This window comes from Girardinichthys multiradiatus, chromosome 17 (assembly GCF_021462225.1).
Source record: "Girardinichthys multiradiatus isolate DD_20200921_A chromosome 17, DD_fGirMul_XY1, whole genome shotgun sequence".
Taxonomy (NCBI): Eukaryota; Metazoa; Chordata; class Actinopteri; order Cyprinodontiformes; family Goodeidae; genus Girardinichthys; species Girardinichthys multiradiatus.
In genome coordinates this window covers 30,297,157-30,310,015 of record NC_061809.1, presented here as the reverse complement: position 1 = coordinate 30,310,015, position 12,859 = coordinate 30,297,157, and the positions used below count along the sequence as shown (strand labels likewise).

The window sequence follows — 12,859 nt, the reverse complement described above, 5'->3', positions numbered from 1 at the left end:
CTGGTTCTAATATTGAGGTTTAGGGGGGGGGGGGGGTAGTGGGTGCAGCTGGATCCTTTGGGGAATGTTCTACTAGGAAACCTTGGGAGCCTCCTATTCATGTAGATGTTACCTTGACCAACCTCAGCCCTTTATTGAAGCAGTACTCCCTCATGGTTCTGAGCTCGTCTAGCAGAATAACTCTGCTAGACGAGCTCAGAACTCTCTGCCCTTCTGTAGCAGTACTTCAAGAATGTTTGAGGAACATAAAAACCAGCTACAGGTGATGGTTGTTTATTGATCTTCAGCAGATATCAGGATGTTATCTTTGTTTCAGAGGTGCAGTGTGAGTGTGAACCAGGTTACATTGGAGATGGATTCAGCTGTGCAGGAAACCTGCTGCAGGTTCTCAGGTCTACCCCCACCTTCTCCAACTTCCTCATAGTGAGTTCCACAAATTTACTCACAGACCAACTCCTCATGCTGCTACTAAAACACATCTTTGACTTCTTCAGCAAATTCTGAACTACTCCGAGGTGTCCAAGTCTGGCCAGACATTTGTGAAGCGTCTCAGTGACCCGGATGTTCAGTCCACCCTGTTTGTACCTGAGAATAGTGGCCTGCCAGAGAACCTGGTGAGACCCAGCGACAGATCACATCTGCCAACAGTTTCAGAGCTTCAGTGTCCTCACCTGTGTGTCCCAACAGACCCTGTCCCAGCGGGACATCGAGTTCCACCTGTCCGAAGGTCAGGCTCTTCCTCTGAGCCAACTAAGAAACAACAGTCGGATCAGGACTCGAGTTGGTAGTCTGACAGTCCTTGGGGTTGCCAACCTTCTCAACCCCTCTTCTCTGGTGAGACTTCCAGCACCTTTGAAATGTGGAGACTCTTAGAGTGGACCTTTATTTCTGTATCAGCTGCAGTTTGAACATCTGCTTCTTCTTGTCAGACTTCCTGTTACATCAACGACCGCTTCGTCATGGACTCCGACGTTCCGGCTTCAAATGGGATCATCCATGTCCTCCAGGGACCTCTGAAAGCTCCTCCTCCCCATAGCGTTGTAAGTGACACAATGTTGTGTTTGTATCCCATTTTAAACAGCAGGTCTGTGACTGTGTCTCTGAATGGCTGAGCAGACGCATGTGGCCCACCAGGCCGGGATGGGAGTGGGAGTGGTCCTTCTGATCCTTCTGGTGGCGGGAGCCGTCTTGGTTGGATATCGTTTCTACAGCCACAACAGCAAACCGTTCCAGTTCCACTACTTCAAGGTGAGATAGCAACTTGAGCTTGTTGAAATAAAACAGCAGCACCTGTACTTTAGATCTCCATTCTTTAGACTCTTCTGGAAAACATGCAGAAAAGCCTCCATGGCTTATTTCGTTGTGTCTGTTCAAATGTTCCTCTTTCACCACAGCAACGCACCAGCCTACAACTCGTCGCTTTCCGCAGAATTAACAAGTACTTCTCTGTCCATTTGTTCTTGAATTGTTGGTTTTCACAATTTTCCGTCTTTTTGGCTTTGAAAGATGTGAAGCTAGTAAACCTTGCTAACTTTAGCCTTCACAACGTTCTTAAGTCTACAGTGGCACCGCTTTACCACAGGTCATTCAGGTGCTAAAGGTTACACCGTCATTGCTATGGTTTCCCCTAGATTATAAACCATTCCCCGATTAAAACCCTTTTCTATATTTGATGAAATATTTGGACTTTTTCCAGCATAAGGTACAACCTGTTGGTAAGCGGACACCATCACCAAACCTTTTTCCATACAACCACCTCAGAATAACATTTGGTGGAACAATGACCACTGAGAGATTGGTCCAAGATTTGGAGGAGATAAAGAAATCTTTGGATTTTATTTCAAATGAAATAACTACTGTGAAACAGCAGAGAGGTCTACAAGAAGCATTGGATAAAATCTAACAAGTAAAGGCTTTAATGCACGAAAGGGACAGAAAAACTGAACTGCATAGAAGAACTGGTGACTTAGAGCAGTCTTCGAGGATGGATAACCTCCTGATATCGGGGCTTGAAAAACACCACACTAATGTACAGGCCGCAGCTGGTGACGGGGCAGGTGAGCTACCACCTGCTCTAAATCCAGATGCTTCACTAGAAGATGAGGTGATCAACTTCCTCAACAGCCAAGACATCACGATAGATAGTAAAGACATTGTGGCTTGCCATACTTTGGCTCAAAAATACAGCAAATAGCAAAACATTATCATTAGTCTTGCTAGTAGGAGACACAAAATGGAGGTGCTGAGAAATGCTAAAACATTGAAGGGCGCAAGTGTATATGTGAACAAGCACCTTACAAAAAGAGAGGCTGAAGTTGTAAGACAAGCAAGGATCCTGAGAAGAGAGAAGAAGATTATTGATAAAGCTGAATGAAACCAAGCAAAAGTGATAGTTATTAAAGATATTGCAGAACTTGAATAATACGTATGACACCTTATGGAGATTAACAAGGATGGCATGATGAAGACAACTCACATCAAATATGGACGATGAAGAAATAAGACCTACAACAAATTTGGATGAACCAAAATCCTCAACTACTAAAACAGTAAGAACAACATCTGGTAATGAATGTGTTAAAAGCCTGTGGTTGCAAAGGTTTGACTACACAGAGAATAAATGACGAGACATGCAGAATGATACTGATCCAGAGAATCATTTCTACACTACAGTACATACATACTGAATGTTATACTTTAGAGAGCACTGTGATTACAAAAGACAAACTATCTGTTATACATTTCAACTGCAGAAGTCTAAACTCAAATTTTTCTAAGATTATTCACTGGTTGAGACAAATAAAAAATACATTATCTGCAATATTAATCTCTGAGACATGGCTTCATGAAGAACAATCTTCTTTTGTTTGAAATTGAAGAATATGTTCTTCACAAGTAGAGGCTGTCAAAAAGGTGGGGGCATCGCCTTATATGTTGATCATGACTTTAAAAGGAACATGTTTGTTATTAATATAAATATGGAGTGTGTTTCTGTGGAAACGGAGATGGAAAAGTCAAAGAATGTAATAATCAGCTGTATATGTAGAAAAGCAGGATCCTGTATTGAAAAGTTTAGGGAGAAAATAGAAATGTATGATGGCATAAACAACAGAAAAATGGGTTTTGTTTGTGGGGATTTTATCATTGATCTGTTGGATCCTCAAATGCAAAATGCAAATACAGAGTTTATTAGTTGAGTGTTTAGTTTAGGAATTTATCCATCAATCACTCGACCAACATGAATAACAAGAAACAGTGTGACATTGATTGACAATATATCTACTAATGTTATTCAAAGTGAGGTGAGGAGTGGACTTTTTTATTGCTAAAATATCAGAACATTTACCTGTTTTTACACGAGTACACAACAAACTCCTTGTGGAAAATATATCTGATAACAAACGATACACTGTGGGGCTGTTCTTAGATCTAACTAAAGCTCTCGATATTGTTAATCATCAATTATGACTTAAATAGTGTAGATATGGAATTAGTGGTGTGGCTCTTGGATCAAGACTTACAGAGTAGATCACAGTCTGTCCACATTGAAAACGCTGACTCACAGTTACTGACAATGACCCTGGTCTCCCGCAGGGGTCAGTTTGGGGTCCTTCATTATTTATTATATATAATAATGATATAGTTTCAAAAAACATTACATTTTAATAATATCCTTAGTTCTGATAGATTTAAAAACACTAATGGACACAATTGAAACAGAACACATTAAAATGTTGGTTTGATTTAAACAAATTAACCTCGAATTTAAAGAAAACTAAATTTCTCATATTCACAAATTGTCCTATTAATGTGGCCACAAAACTGAAAATAAATGACACAGAAATTGAAAGAGTAAGTGATGTAAAATTTCTTGGGGCAATAATAGAAAATGAGTTAAGTTGGAAACCACATATTGATTATATTAGAGCACAGTTCTCTAAATCACTGGCAGTGACAAAGTTAAAGCGTTTCTAATCCAACAGCTTTATAACTCTAAGACTGCTCCTGAGTTCTACCTTACCTGATGTTCTGTATTGAAGTGTGGGGGAAACACCTGCCTAAATGTAAAGATTTGGTTGACCTGAAAATGGTAAATGGACTGAACTTAACCAACGCCTTTCCAGTCATACAGACCACTCAAGCGTTTACACTAGAGCCACATTCACCCAGTCGCACTCACTAACGCTCACACATTCATACACCGATACGCAGATCAGTAGGCAACTTGAGGTTAAGTGCCTTGCCCAGGGGCACATCGACATATGGCAGGAGGAAGCCGGAATCAAACCCATAACCTTCTGATTGCAAGACGACTACTCTTCCTATTGAGCCACAGTCGCTTCATGAGTTGCCTTTGTACATGAACTGAGCAGTTCAAAGTAAAGAATAATTTGTTGTTCGTATATATTCAGGGTTTGTTCAATCAGGGATGGCGTTTATGATCTTAGAGGGTACAAAATGTTCAGAAAACCAAAAGTAAGAACAAACATAAAACATTGTATTTCTTTTCTGGGGTTGATGTATGGAACAAATTACAGCAGGACCAAAAAAAAAAAAAAAACTGTACAACATTAAAAAATGTAAAAACATTTAAGACAAATGTGATTAAACATTATGAACCATGTGAATGTAATTAACAGCTGGAAGCTATTGGCTGTATTGTTCTAAAATGCTATTATTGTGGACTGAAATTATTATCCTAAATTCTATTTTTGTATGTATGATAAAAGGTAGCATCTTTTCTACTCCAGTGTAAACTGGTTTGGGGGGTGGGCATTAAAAGCTCATTGCTTCTGCATATATAACCTTTTCAGACCGTTTTTGAACTTTAAGGACATATATTGTATATTTGTTTCTTTATAATAAAAATGTCTGAATAAAGTTGTTGTAATACTAAAAGTATGAGTCTAAATCATAAAATCTTAAATGCATCCCAACTCATCTACTGTTCCTCATGGTTGTTCCTACAGGACAACGACAACGAACCTGCAGCAGAAACAGAAAACTACAGCCGCAGCATCTGTAACCCTGTTTATGAAGCAGGTCCACAACCAACAGATCCAGAACCGACCTGGTCCAATGCATCAGGTGCCACGGGGAGTCCACAGCCATCTGTTAAGGTTGCAGTGAGCTTCCATTGTTCTGCTTTGATGCACAGTCTTACCTGCAGAGGTGTGAGCGAGCAGGCCCGGGGTTTAACATGAGCCGTCTCTGCAGGTGGTGGACAGACACGAGGTGGTGAACGGAGGATCGTATGACCTGCTGCAGGACAGCTGAATCTGGACCTGGTCTCTGCTGGATCAGAACAACTCAAACCAGCACCAGACTAATTCTGATTCAGGTTTTCTACCAAAGAACCTGAAGGACGGAGTCATTTCTGCAGAGCCGAGTCACTACACCTGCACAGTGTGTGTTCAGGTGCTTGAACAAACGGTCGGATGTCAAAGTCCTGACCTGAGGGTTTGTGTTGGAGTTCTGGGAAAAAGGGAATAAAGTATCAACAAGCTGATCTGAGAAATGAGTCAAGATTTTTATCCTTTTTAAATTAAATGCAAATAAAACCTAAAACAGCAGCAAGAAGAGTCCATTTCAGATCCAAGTCTAATGCACGAGCCGGTAGCGTTTTATTAATTCACTATTCATTGGAGGAGAATATCTCTCCTTTCTATCAGTCTTTCCTCCATTTTCTCAGCTTAAGACACTTAGGCTCACTAAAGGTCCTCCTCACTGCTATGAACATCTCATGTTAGGAGCTCTCTGAAGGCCTAAGATGCTTTGTGAATAACTTGTCTAACCGAGGGGAAATTCAAAGATTTTTTCCAGAATGCCGTCACTAGGAGCTACTCTTAGTTTTGGGGTTGTTTGGGAATACTGGCCCAGATCCTTAAACTCATCCACCTTCAGCACCTCTACTCCTCACAGCTTCATTGGTCCAATCCTCTCCCCCTTTGTCCAGGCATGGATTCTGTCACGCAATAAATGCAGTTTAGCAAGCATGCAGCCGATGCAGTTACATCATGTCACACCATTCTAGCCATCTTAACACACCTGTCTTTCATCAAATGTACTTCCATGAGGCTGAACCTTTAAAAACATCTAATCAACTGGTTCAACTACAGATTTTGTCCATTTAGTTTCAAGCCTAGAGATCAGCAGTACAGAAGCAAGGCGGCTATAAGTCGTGTAAAAGCCTCCAACCTGCAGAGCTCTGATTCTTCATGACCTTCAATCACCAGCAGGAAGGAATGCTGAGGTTCATCTGTGTTCTCGTGGAATTGAATAAATTCATTTGTTGCCATTATGAATGAAAATGTCTCAGATTTCAGCTTCAAGTCAAACATCTTTATTGTTCTGTCACGTCATCAATCCATGAACGGTAGTCTGAGAGTCTGGTAAAGATTGCCGGTTTGTCTGCACTGCACCGCCGGCTGCCCCATGTGACCACACCGAACAGGAAGTAGGCATCACGTTTCCGACAGAACAACGGAGCTCCAGAGTCTCCCTGCAGAGAGAATAAAGGTCTAAGAGATGCCAGGCCTTTGGGGTTAACCTCCCTGGATCTACTGTTACACTAATGCTTTCCAGTCTAACGTTCAACATCGTATACGAGATTCCCCCTGAAGGCTGAAGTTACCATGCAGGAAGCTGAGCCCGCAGGATGTGAACAGATGTGATCCTCGCTGATAAGGTCTCCCCACTTCTGAACGCAGGTGGTTTGGTTGACCAGGGTCAGTCCAGCGTGATGCAGACTGTTGGGATTTATCTCCTCTGTGGAACAAATGAAGTAGAAAAAGGTAATGGCTCATCAGATCCAGGAGGTTTCCCCTTTAAAGGGCAGATGGACAACTTTAAGCTTGGTCAGGAAAGAGCAGGACTAATGCAGACTACAAAAGAAAGCAAAGAAACAGCTGCTTCTCATCAAGGTTCAAAATGAGCCAACCAGGAGTTATTTATTTATTTCCATGCTAATGACTAAACTGTGGATTCCACCATGCCAGGGGCGAGTCTCTGCCTGAAGACTTCCTGAATGATGTCAGGATGGAGCTGGAGATGGATCAGAGCTTTGTCTGCAGTGACAGGGGACTTCCTCCTGTCTGTGAAGCTCTAGATTTACTGCTTCATCTACACTAACCCTCTACCTATGGTGCTGAGATTTGGACCATGACTGGAAGAACCAGATCCTGATTACAAGAAAGTTAGAGGCACTTCTTCTGAAGGGTTGCTGGGTTCTGCCATAGAGGTTCAGCGAAGTCAGCTGAGTTGGTTCCTCTGATTAAGATGATCCCACTGAAATGAGACCTGAGACACACAGAACTCTGAAGGAACTGAATGTCCAGCAACACCTAGTGATCATCCATCCTAATCCATGTTCGTCTTTCCATCAACACTCTCCATCTCTTCCCAGGTCTTAAAGAATTCAGATGTTCTTTCAGTAATTTTCCACCAGGCCATCCATAGGTGAGAATTGAACCATAGATGGAACTGTACCTCCAGAAATGTTCGGTACCAAACTTAAGCCACTTTTGAGACAGCTGAAATATTCCAGTTTTCTTCTATTCAAACAGAACAGCAGATGTTCTCTTCTCTACAGAACCATGATGTGGATCTTACCTACAGCTTCAGTCTGGCCCCATCCAGCTGTGAAACAGGACCAGCTGTCGTCCAACTCCTCATCTTCCTCAGGAACACATATCGGAGACACTTTTGGACCTTGAGAAAGAACCATGGGACATTTTAATTCAGTTGCTGTCTGAACATAGAGCTGAAGTACAAGTGAGGCCTGAAGAGCAAAACCTCCTGCTTGAACTGACTGGAGAACCAGTTTGGTGGTTGTCTTTAGCAGTTTCTCCAGTGTTACTTTTAAGTCCCAGCACAGTACCGGACTTTCCTGCAGAGAGACTGGAGACCATCAACCTTGCTGGTTCTCATCATCAGAACATCTTGCAGATAGGTTTGGATCTTCTGCCATCACAGAGCTGCTTCTTACCATATCTGGCAGAGACACTGAGGCGGAGCAGCGACAGGTCTGACTGAGGAGGGAAACTAGCATCATGCATAGGGCTGAAGACCTCATCCACCAGAATGGTTTGGGTCGACTTCTGCCTGAGATCATGAACTCCAAGAACAACCACATCTTCTTTTGCACTGTTTAGAAAACAAAGTCAGGTCTGAATGGTTCCTGCAGTGGAGGTGAAGGTTAACTGAGGAGCATCATGGTCAGAGGTTTCACCTGACACTGCAGTGTTTGGGTGTGACCACCCAGCGGTGGTGGATCAGCACTCCACTGCAGTAGTGCCGTCTGTTGGACTGCAGGCTGACCATCCATGGCCAGAAGAAAGAACAGGACTCAGTCACGTTCTCCACACCGACCCTCCCTTTCTGGGACACAGCGATCCCAACTGTGCGTGGAGCCTGATCACAGCTGGAGATACGCTGCTTACCACACCTCTCCTCTGTGGCTCAGGTGATCAAAGACGGGTCAGAATGTTAGACAAGATAAATGGGTTTTATAAGACTCCAAAACATCTCTGCATTGAAGAAACATACCCTCCACTGTGGGGCCATCATCATACATCCTGTTATCATCTGAATAGACGAGAACAAAATGTTACAGTGAGAACAGACCAGGCGACTGTGGCTCCTGCCATATGTCGATGTGCCCCTGGGCAAGGCACTTAACCTCAAGTTGCCTACCGATCTGTGTATCGGTGTATGAATGTGTGAGCGTTAGTGAGTGCGACTGGGTGAATGTGGCTCTAGTGTAAAGCGCTTTGAGCGGGTCTGTATGACTGAAAAGGCGCTATATAAGTTCAGTCCATTTATCATTTACCTTCTCCAGGTGGGAAAGAAGCTCGTGTGTCAGATTAATCCCAAACTCACTTAGTATGCCAGAGATCCACTCAACGTACTGCTGGACTTTGGTGTAGACTCCTGGTTTCTTTGCTCGACCACAACCAACTCCCCAACTGACCAAACCAGCTAGCTCATGTCTGGTTCCAGTGAAGCAGGACAGTGGACCTCCAGAGTCCCCCTGAGATCCAGACAGGACAAGATAATTCACAAAGATAGAAGGTTCATTAGACCAGACCTCTAATGATTTTCAGTTTGACCGCACTAGGCCGACCCAATCCCAGCTCAAGGTTCACACACAAAGTTTCTATGTGTCCCACTGCTGCTGGGGATGTAGGTTGAAGGCAATGGTGAGTGAAGATAGTCATGATACCCTCTATATTCTTTCTACCACAGTAGCTTTTACATTAGCCACTCATGTCCACCCTCACATGATCAGGTCTCTGCCCAGACATGAGCCCCATCCCATTTTAAACTCCAGACGTCTGTGACCTCAACCCTCTCCACAGATCTTCAGCTACAGTGCCCAAGACAACCAATGCTACTAACATGATATACTACCATGACTTCACTACAGACGTTTTGTGCATGCTTAAACCATCTAAAACCTCTCTTCATCACATGGTTTTCATAATTCACCACTGAAGGCCTCACCAAGACCCTGCAAAGACCATCCATTTTCTGGCTGAACTGTAAGGTTCTTTATCCAGAGTAAAGGGGGCATACCAGCAATTTAATCCGGTTTCTTCCCTTGGCACCAGTTCACAACACGTCATCTCAAGGCTCTTTACAAAGTCAATTCAATCAATCATACAGGTTCCAAGTCAGGTTCTTACATTTCAATTAATCCCAACTATCAAACAGTTCAGTCAGATTCAGTTCATTATTCAAATTGTTTTTCTATCTAAGGAAACCCAGCAGATTGCATCCAGTCAGTGACTTGCAGCATTCACTCCTCCTGGATGAGCATGTAGAGACAGTGGACAGTCAATGGCGTTGACTTAAGGTACTAGAGAGCATCTAGAAAGTATTGACAGCTCTGCACGTTTTCCACATTTAGTTCTGTTCCAGCCTTTTCCAAATGGAATCAAATTAATCTCTTTCCCCAACATTCTCCACACAACACCCCGCTGTGACAATGTGAAAGAAGTTTTTTCCAGATTGTTGCTAATTTATTACAAATAGAAAACTAAGAAATCACATTTAGGTAGGTATTCACAGCTGAGAGGAGGTGCACACTGTTTCCACTGATCATCCATGAGATGCATGAGAAGATGCAACACTGCTACAGACTGAGCAGAATGACGGCAGTGAGGAGACACTAGATGGAATGACGTCGACAACAACTGGATGATGGAACCAACGAGAGGAAAACTAGACCAACGATGGATTAAAAAAAAAAAAAACTGTTCTCTGCATTTGTAATTCAGACATAAATCAGGACGACCACCGAATGAGAAGATCATTGATTCTCATAGCCACACAGGGAATGAACGTAAGACTGACACAGAAAAGGTAAGACAATGATCAAAGTTCAAAACAGCTAAAAGATACAGGAGAACCAAGATCCAAATCCAGTTCTAAGTCTACCTGACAGGCATCCATCCCGCCTTCATCCTTCCCAGCACAGAACATGGACGAGCGGACTCTGCCGTTGTAGTACTCATTACAGACATCTGATGCCAGAAGGCTGACATTCACCTCTTGCAGTCTGTTGACCCGAGGACCATCTGCAGATAAAACACAAGTCTCAGATTTCTCAAGTATTCCTCTGCATCTACAGTTTCCTACAAATCTCCCCTTTACTGACTTTCTTGTGTGGACCCCCATCCAGTGATGGTGCACTTCATCATCTCAGGCAATGGGGCCATCCAGATGTTGATGGGTCTGACGAAGTCGTTGAAAACTAGAGGACGCTTGAGCTTCAGCAGAGCCACATCGCTGTCTTTGGTCCAGGTGTCGTACTCTTGGTGGCTGATGATCCGTGAGATTCCCACCAGCTTAGCAGAAAGAAGAAGATAGTCTGGGCAAGGTCATGTTGATAGTTCTGCCTCATAGAGAGCAAAGAGTTCAGACCAAGATAGCTATGAATGTTGAAGGAAGATCTGGTCCTTGGACCCCAGTTTACCTGCTCTCCTGGCTCGCCAGGCCTATCCAGGTCATGTTTTCCTGCCAGAACCTTCCAGAGAGATTCTTTGTTGTACCTGTGGAAATGTCAGCTTGAACAGCATTTGAATACAAAAATCACGAAGAACACAAGTTCCCCATTTAAGATCCAACTTAACCTCTGACCTTCTGAAGCAGTGGGCAGCTGAGACGACCCACTGTGGCCCAATGATGGCGCCGCCACAGACCGGCATGGATGAGAACTGAAGGGAGACCTGCCAGGGCCAGGAGTTGGCCCATGCCTCCTGGCCCCCGATGATCCTGGTCTGCACATCCAGCTCAGCGGGGAAGGAGCGCAGGCCTGCAACATCTGAGAAGGGTTGAAGAAAGAGAAGAGCAGGAGAACAACTTCTAAAAGGTGAGAACAACAGATCAGGTCCGGTTATGTTTCTCTAGCATCTATGACTCACCACTAAAACCAAACCATGCAGAGAAGGTCGAGTGTTCTTGTAGAGTTTCATTCAGAGTCACATTCAGCAGATTCTGGGTCTGATTCTGGTTTCCATCTGAAGAAACAATCCAATCATCATCTCAGAACATTTTTATCATTTTAAAAACACTTAATGCGTCAGTGTTCTGATTGTAGCAGTTCTTTTAGTCTGACCCAAATTGGTTTGTTGAATTAGGTCAGCTCTGAGAAGAATGAATGAACCTGCAGCTCATTTACCATCAGCAGAAGTCAGAACCAGCTATGATCCATTCTATTTGGATCCTCCACACCCACTGAAGAAGTTCAGGAATCCAGAATCCAAACTGTCTAATTGACTGATTCAACGTTAAACCCCAGATGTCATTACAAGGAGCAAAAAGCTCAACCAAGAACCAGTCTGCATAGTCTAAACACTGACTCCGCTGAGGAGATGTAGCTGCTCCTCATCTGCAAGAACCTTCATAAGACCTCAGTTCATTTCTACAGCAGGAACCAGGAACTTTGAGTTCTGGGTAGAGATCATGGAGCTGCTCATTTTGGTTTTCTTGGCTTTGTGTTTTATTTCATTGCATCTCTGCCATCTTTAAATGTTCTACCAGGTTAAACAAGAAGATATTTCAAATTGTTTCTCATCAAACACATCCAGGTCAGTAGATCCTGGGCCTAAAGCCAGGAGGAGGTTCTAACCTGGATTAATGTGTTTTTACCTTTTCAGACTTTGGAGAACAAAGAGCTCAAAGTTAATACAACCTGTTGATCCTCAGAAAAAAGAAAAAGATCAAATCCAGCTGTCCCATGTTCTGCTTGATGGTTTGAACCCATCTGCACAGAAACAGGGGAACATTCAGGTGTTTCTTACCTGTCTGAAGAGAGACCACCCAAAGCAACAGAAGGTAGGAGACACAGAGCAGCATGTCTGCCAGTCCAGCTGCAGGATCCGTCCACTGAGAGCTGCAGAGCTGCAGCTTCATCAGTCAGCTCCCACACACACACACCTGTCTGATTGGACACACCTGCAGCAGCAGCAGCAGCCAGAGTGGAGTCTCTGATCCAGGATCAGGACTAGGACATGGACTGGAGGCTGGGCTGAAAACCATCTGCAAAAGCCAAACTGGACCTTTCAGGTCAAAGAGTCAGAAAATGTTCTCCCATCCTGTCCGGTTCTGAGAGATGGTTGTTGGATGAAAATCCCAATGGACCAGCAAGTACTCAGAACATCCTGTCTAGTACCAACAATCAGGCCACAGTCAAAGTCACCTAAATCCACCTTCTTCCTCTTTCTGATGCTCAGTTTGAACTTCAGCTCATTGTCTTCACCGACTAGATTCGTAAATGCTTATTACTGCCCTGTGATTGGCTGATTCACTGTTTCTGTTTGTTGAAAAGGTGTACCTAATAAAGTGGCCAGTTTAC

The 12,859-nt window shown here is 43.4% G+C and overlaps 2 protein-coding genes across 4 annotated transcripts in view; one reads left to right on the top strand and one right to left on the bottom strand.

The window, feature by feature from the left end:
• stab2 (stabilin 2) overlaps positions 1 to 5,509 on the top strand; it is a 44,838-nt gene extending 39,329 nt beyond the window's left edge. For both annotated transcript variants that reach the window (XM_047389503.1, XM_047389502.1), the window contains 7 exons: positions 317 to 423; positions 495 to 614; positions 688 to 834; positions 930 to 1,040; positions 1,117 to 1,248; positions 4,971 to 5,120; positions 5,218 to 5,509. In XM_047389503.1, coding sequence (XP_047245459.1) covers positions 317 to 423; positions 495 to 614; positions 688 to 834; positions 930 to 1,040; positions 1,117 to 1,248; positions 4,971 to 5,120; positions 5,218 to 5,277 — 827 coding nt within the window. In that variant the 3' untranslated portion in view covers positions 5,278 to 5,509. The remainder of the gene's footprint in view (positions 1 to 316; positions 424 to 494; positions 615 to 687; positions 835 to 929; positions 1,041 to 1,116; positions 1,249 to 4,970; positions 5,121 to 5,217) is intronic.
• Positions 5,510 to 6,327: 818 nt separating this feature from the next.
• ovch1 (ovochymase 1) lies at positions 6,328 to 12,552 on the bottom strand. Of its 2 annotated transcripts, none has more exons than XM_047389504.1 (13): positions 12,306 to 12,552; positions 11,427 to 11,522; positions 11,143 to 11,326; positions 10,979 to 11,054; positions 10,661 to 10,850; positions 10,441 to 10,580; positions 8,881 to 9,031; positions 8,548 to 8,586; positions 8,231 to 8,459; positions 7,988 to 8,145; positions 7,612 to 7,710; positions 6,635 to 6,768; positions 6,328 to 6,502 (listed from the first exon to the last, which is right to left on the bottom strand). In XM_047389504.1, the coding sequence occupies exons 1-13, from the start codon at positions 12,415 to 12,417 to the stop codon at positions 6,344 to 6,346; spliced, it is 1,767 nt and encodes a 588-aa protein (XP_047245460.1). In that variant the 5' UTR covers positions 12,418 to 12,552; the 3' UTR covers positions 6,328 to 6,343. The 2 variants fall into 2 exon arrangements, with proteins under 2 accessions (XP_047245460.1, XP_047245461.1); XM_047389505.1 differs by having other exon boundaries at positions 8,231 to 8,453.
• Positions 12,553 to 12,859: the final 307 nt, after the last annotated feature.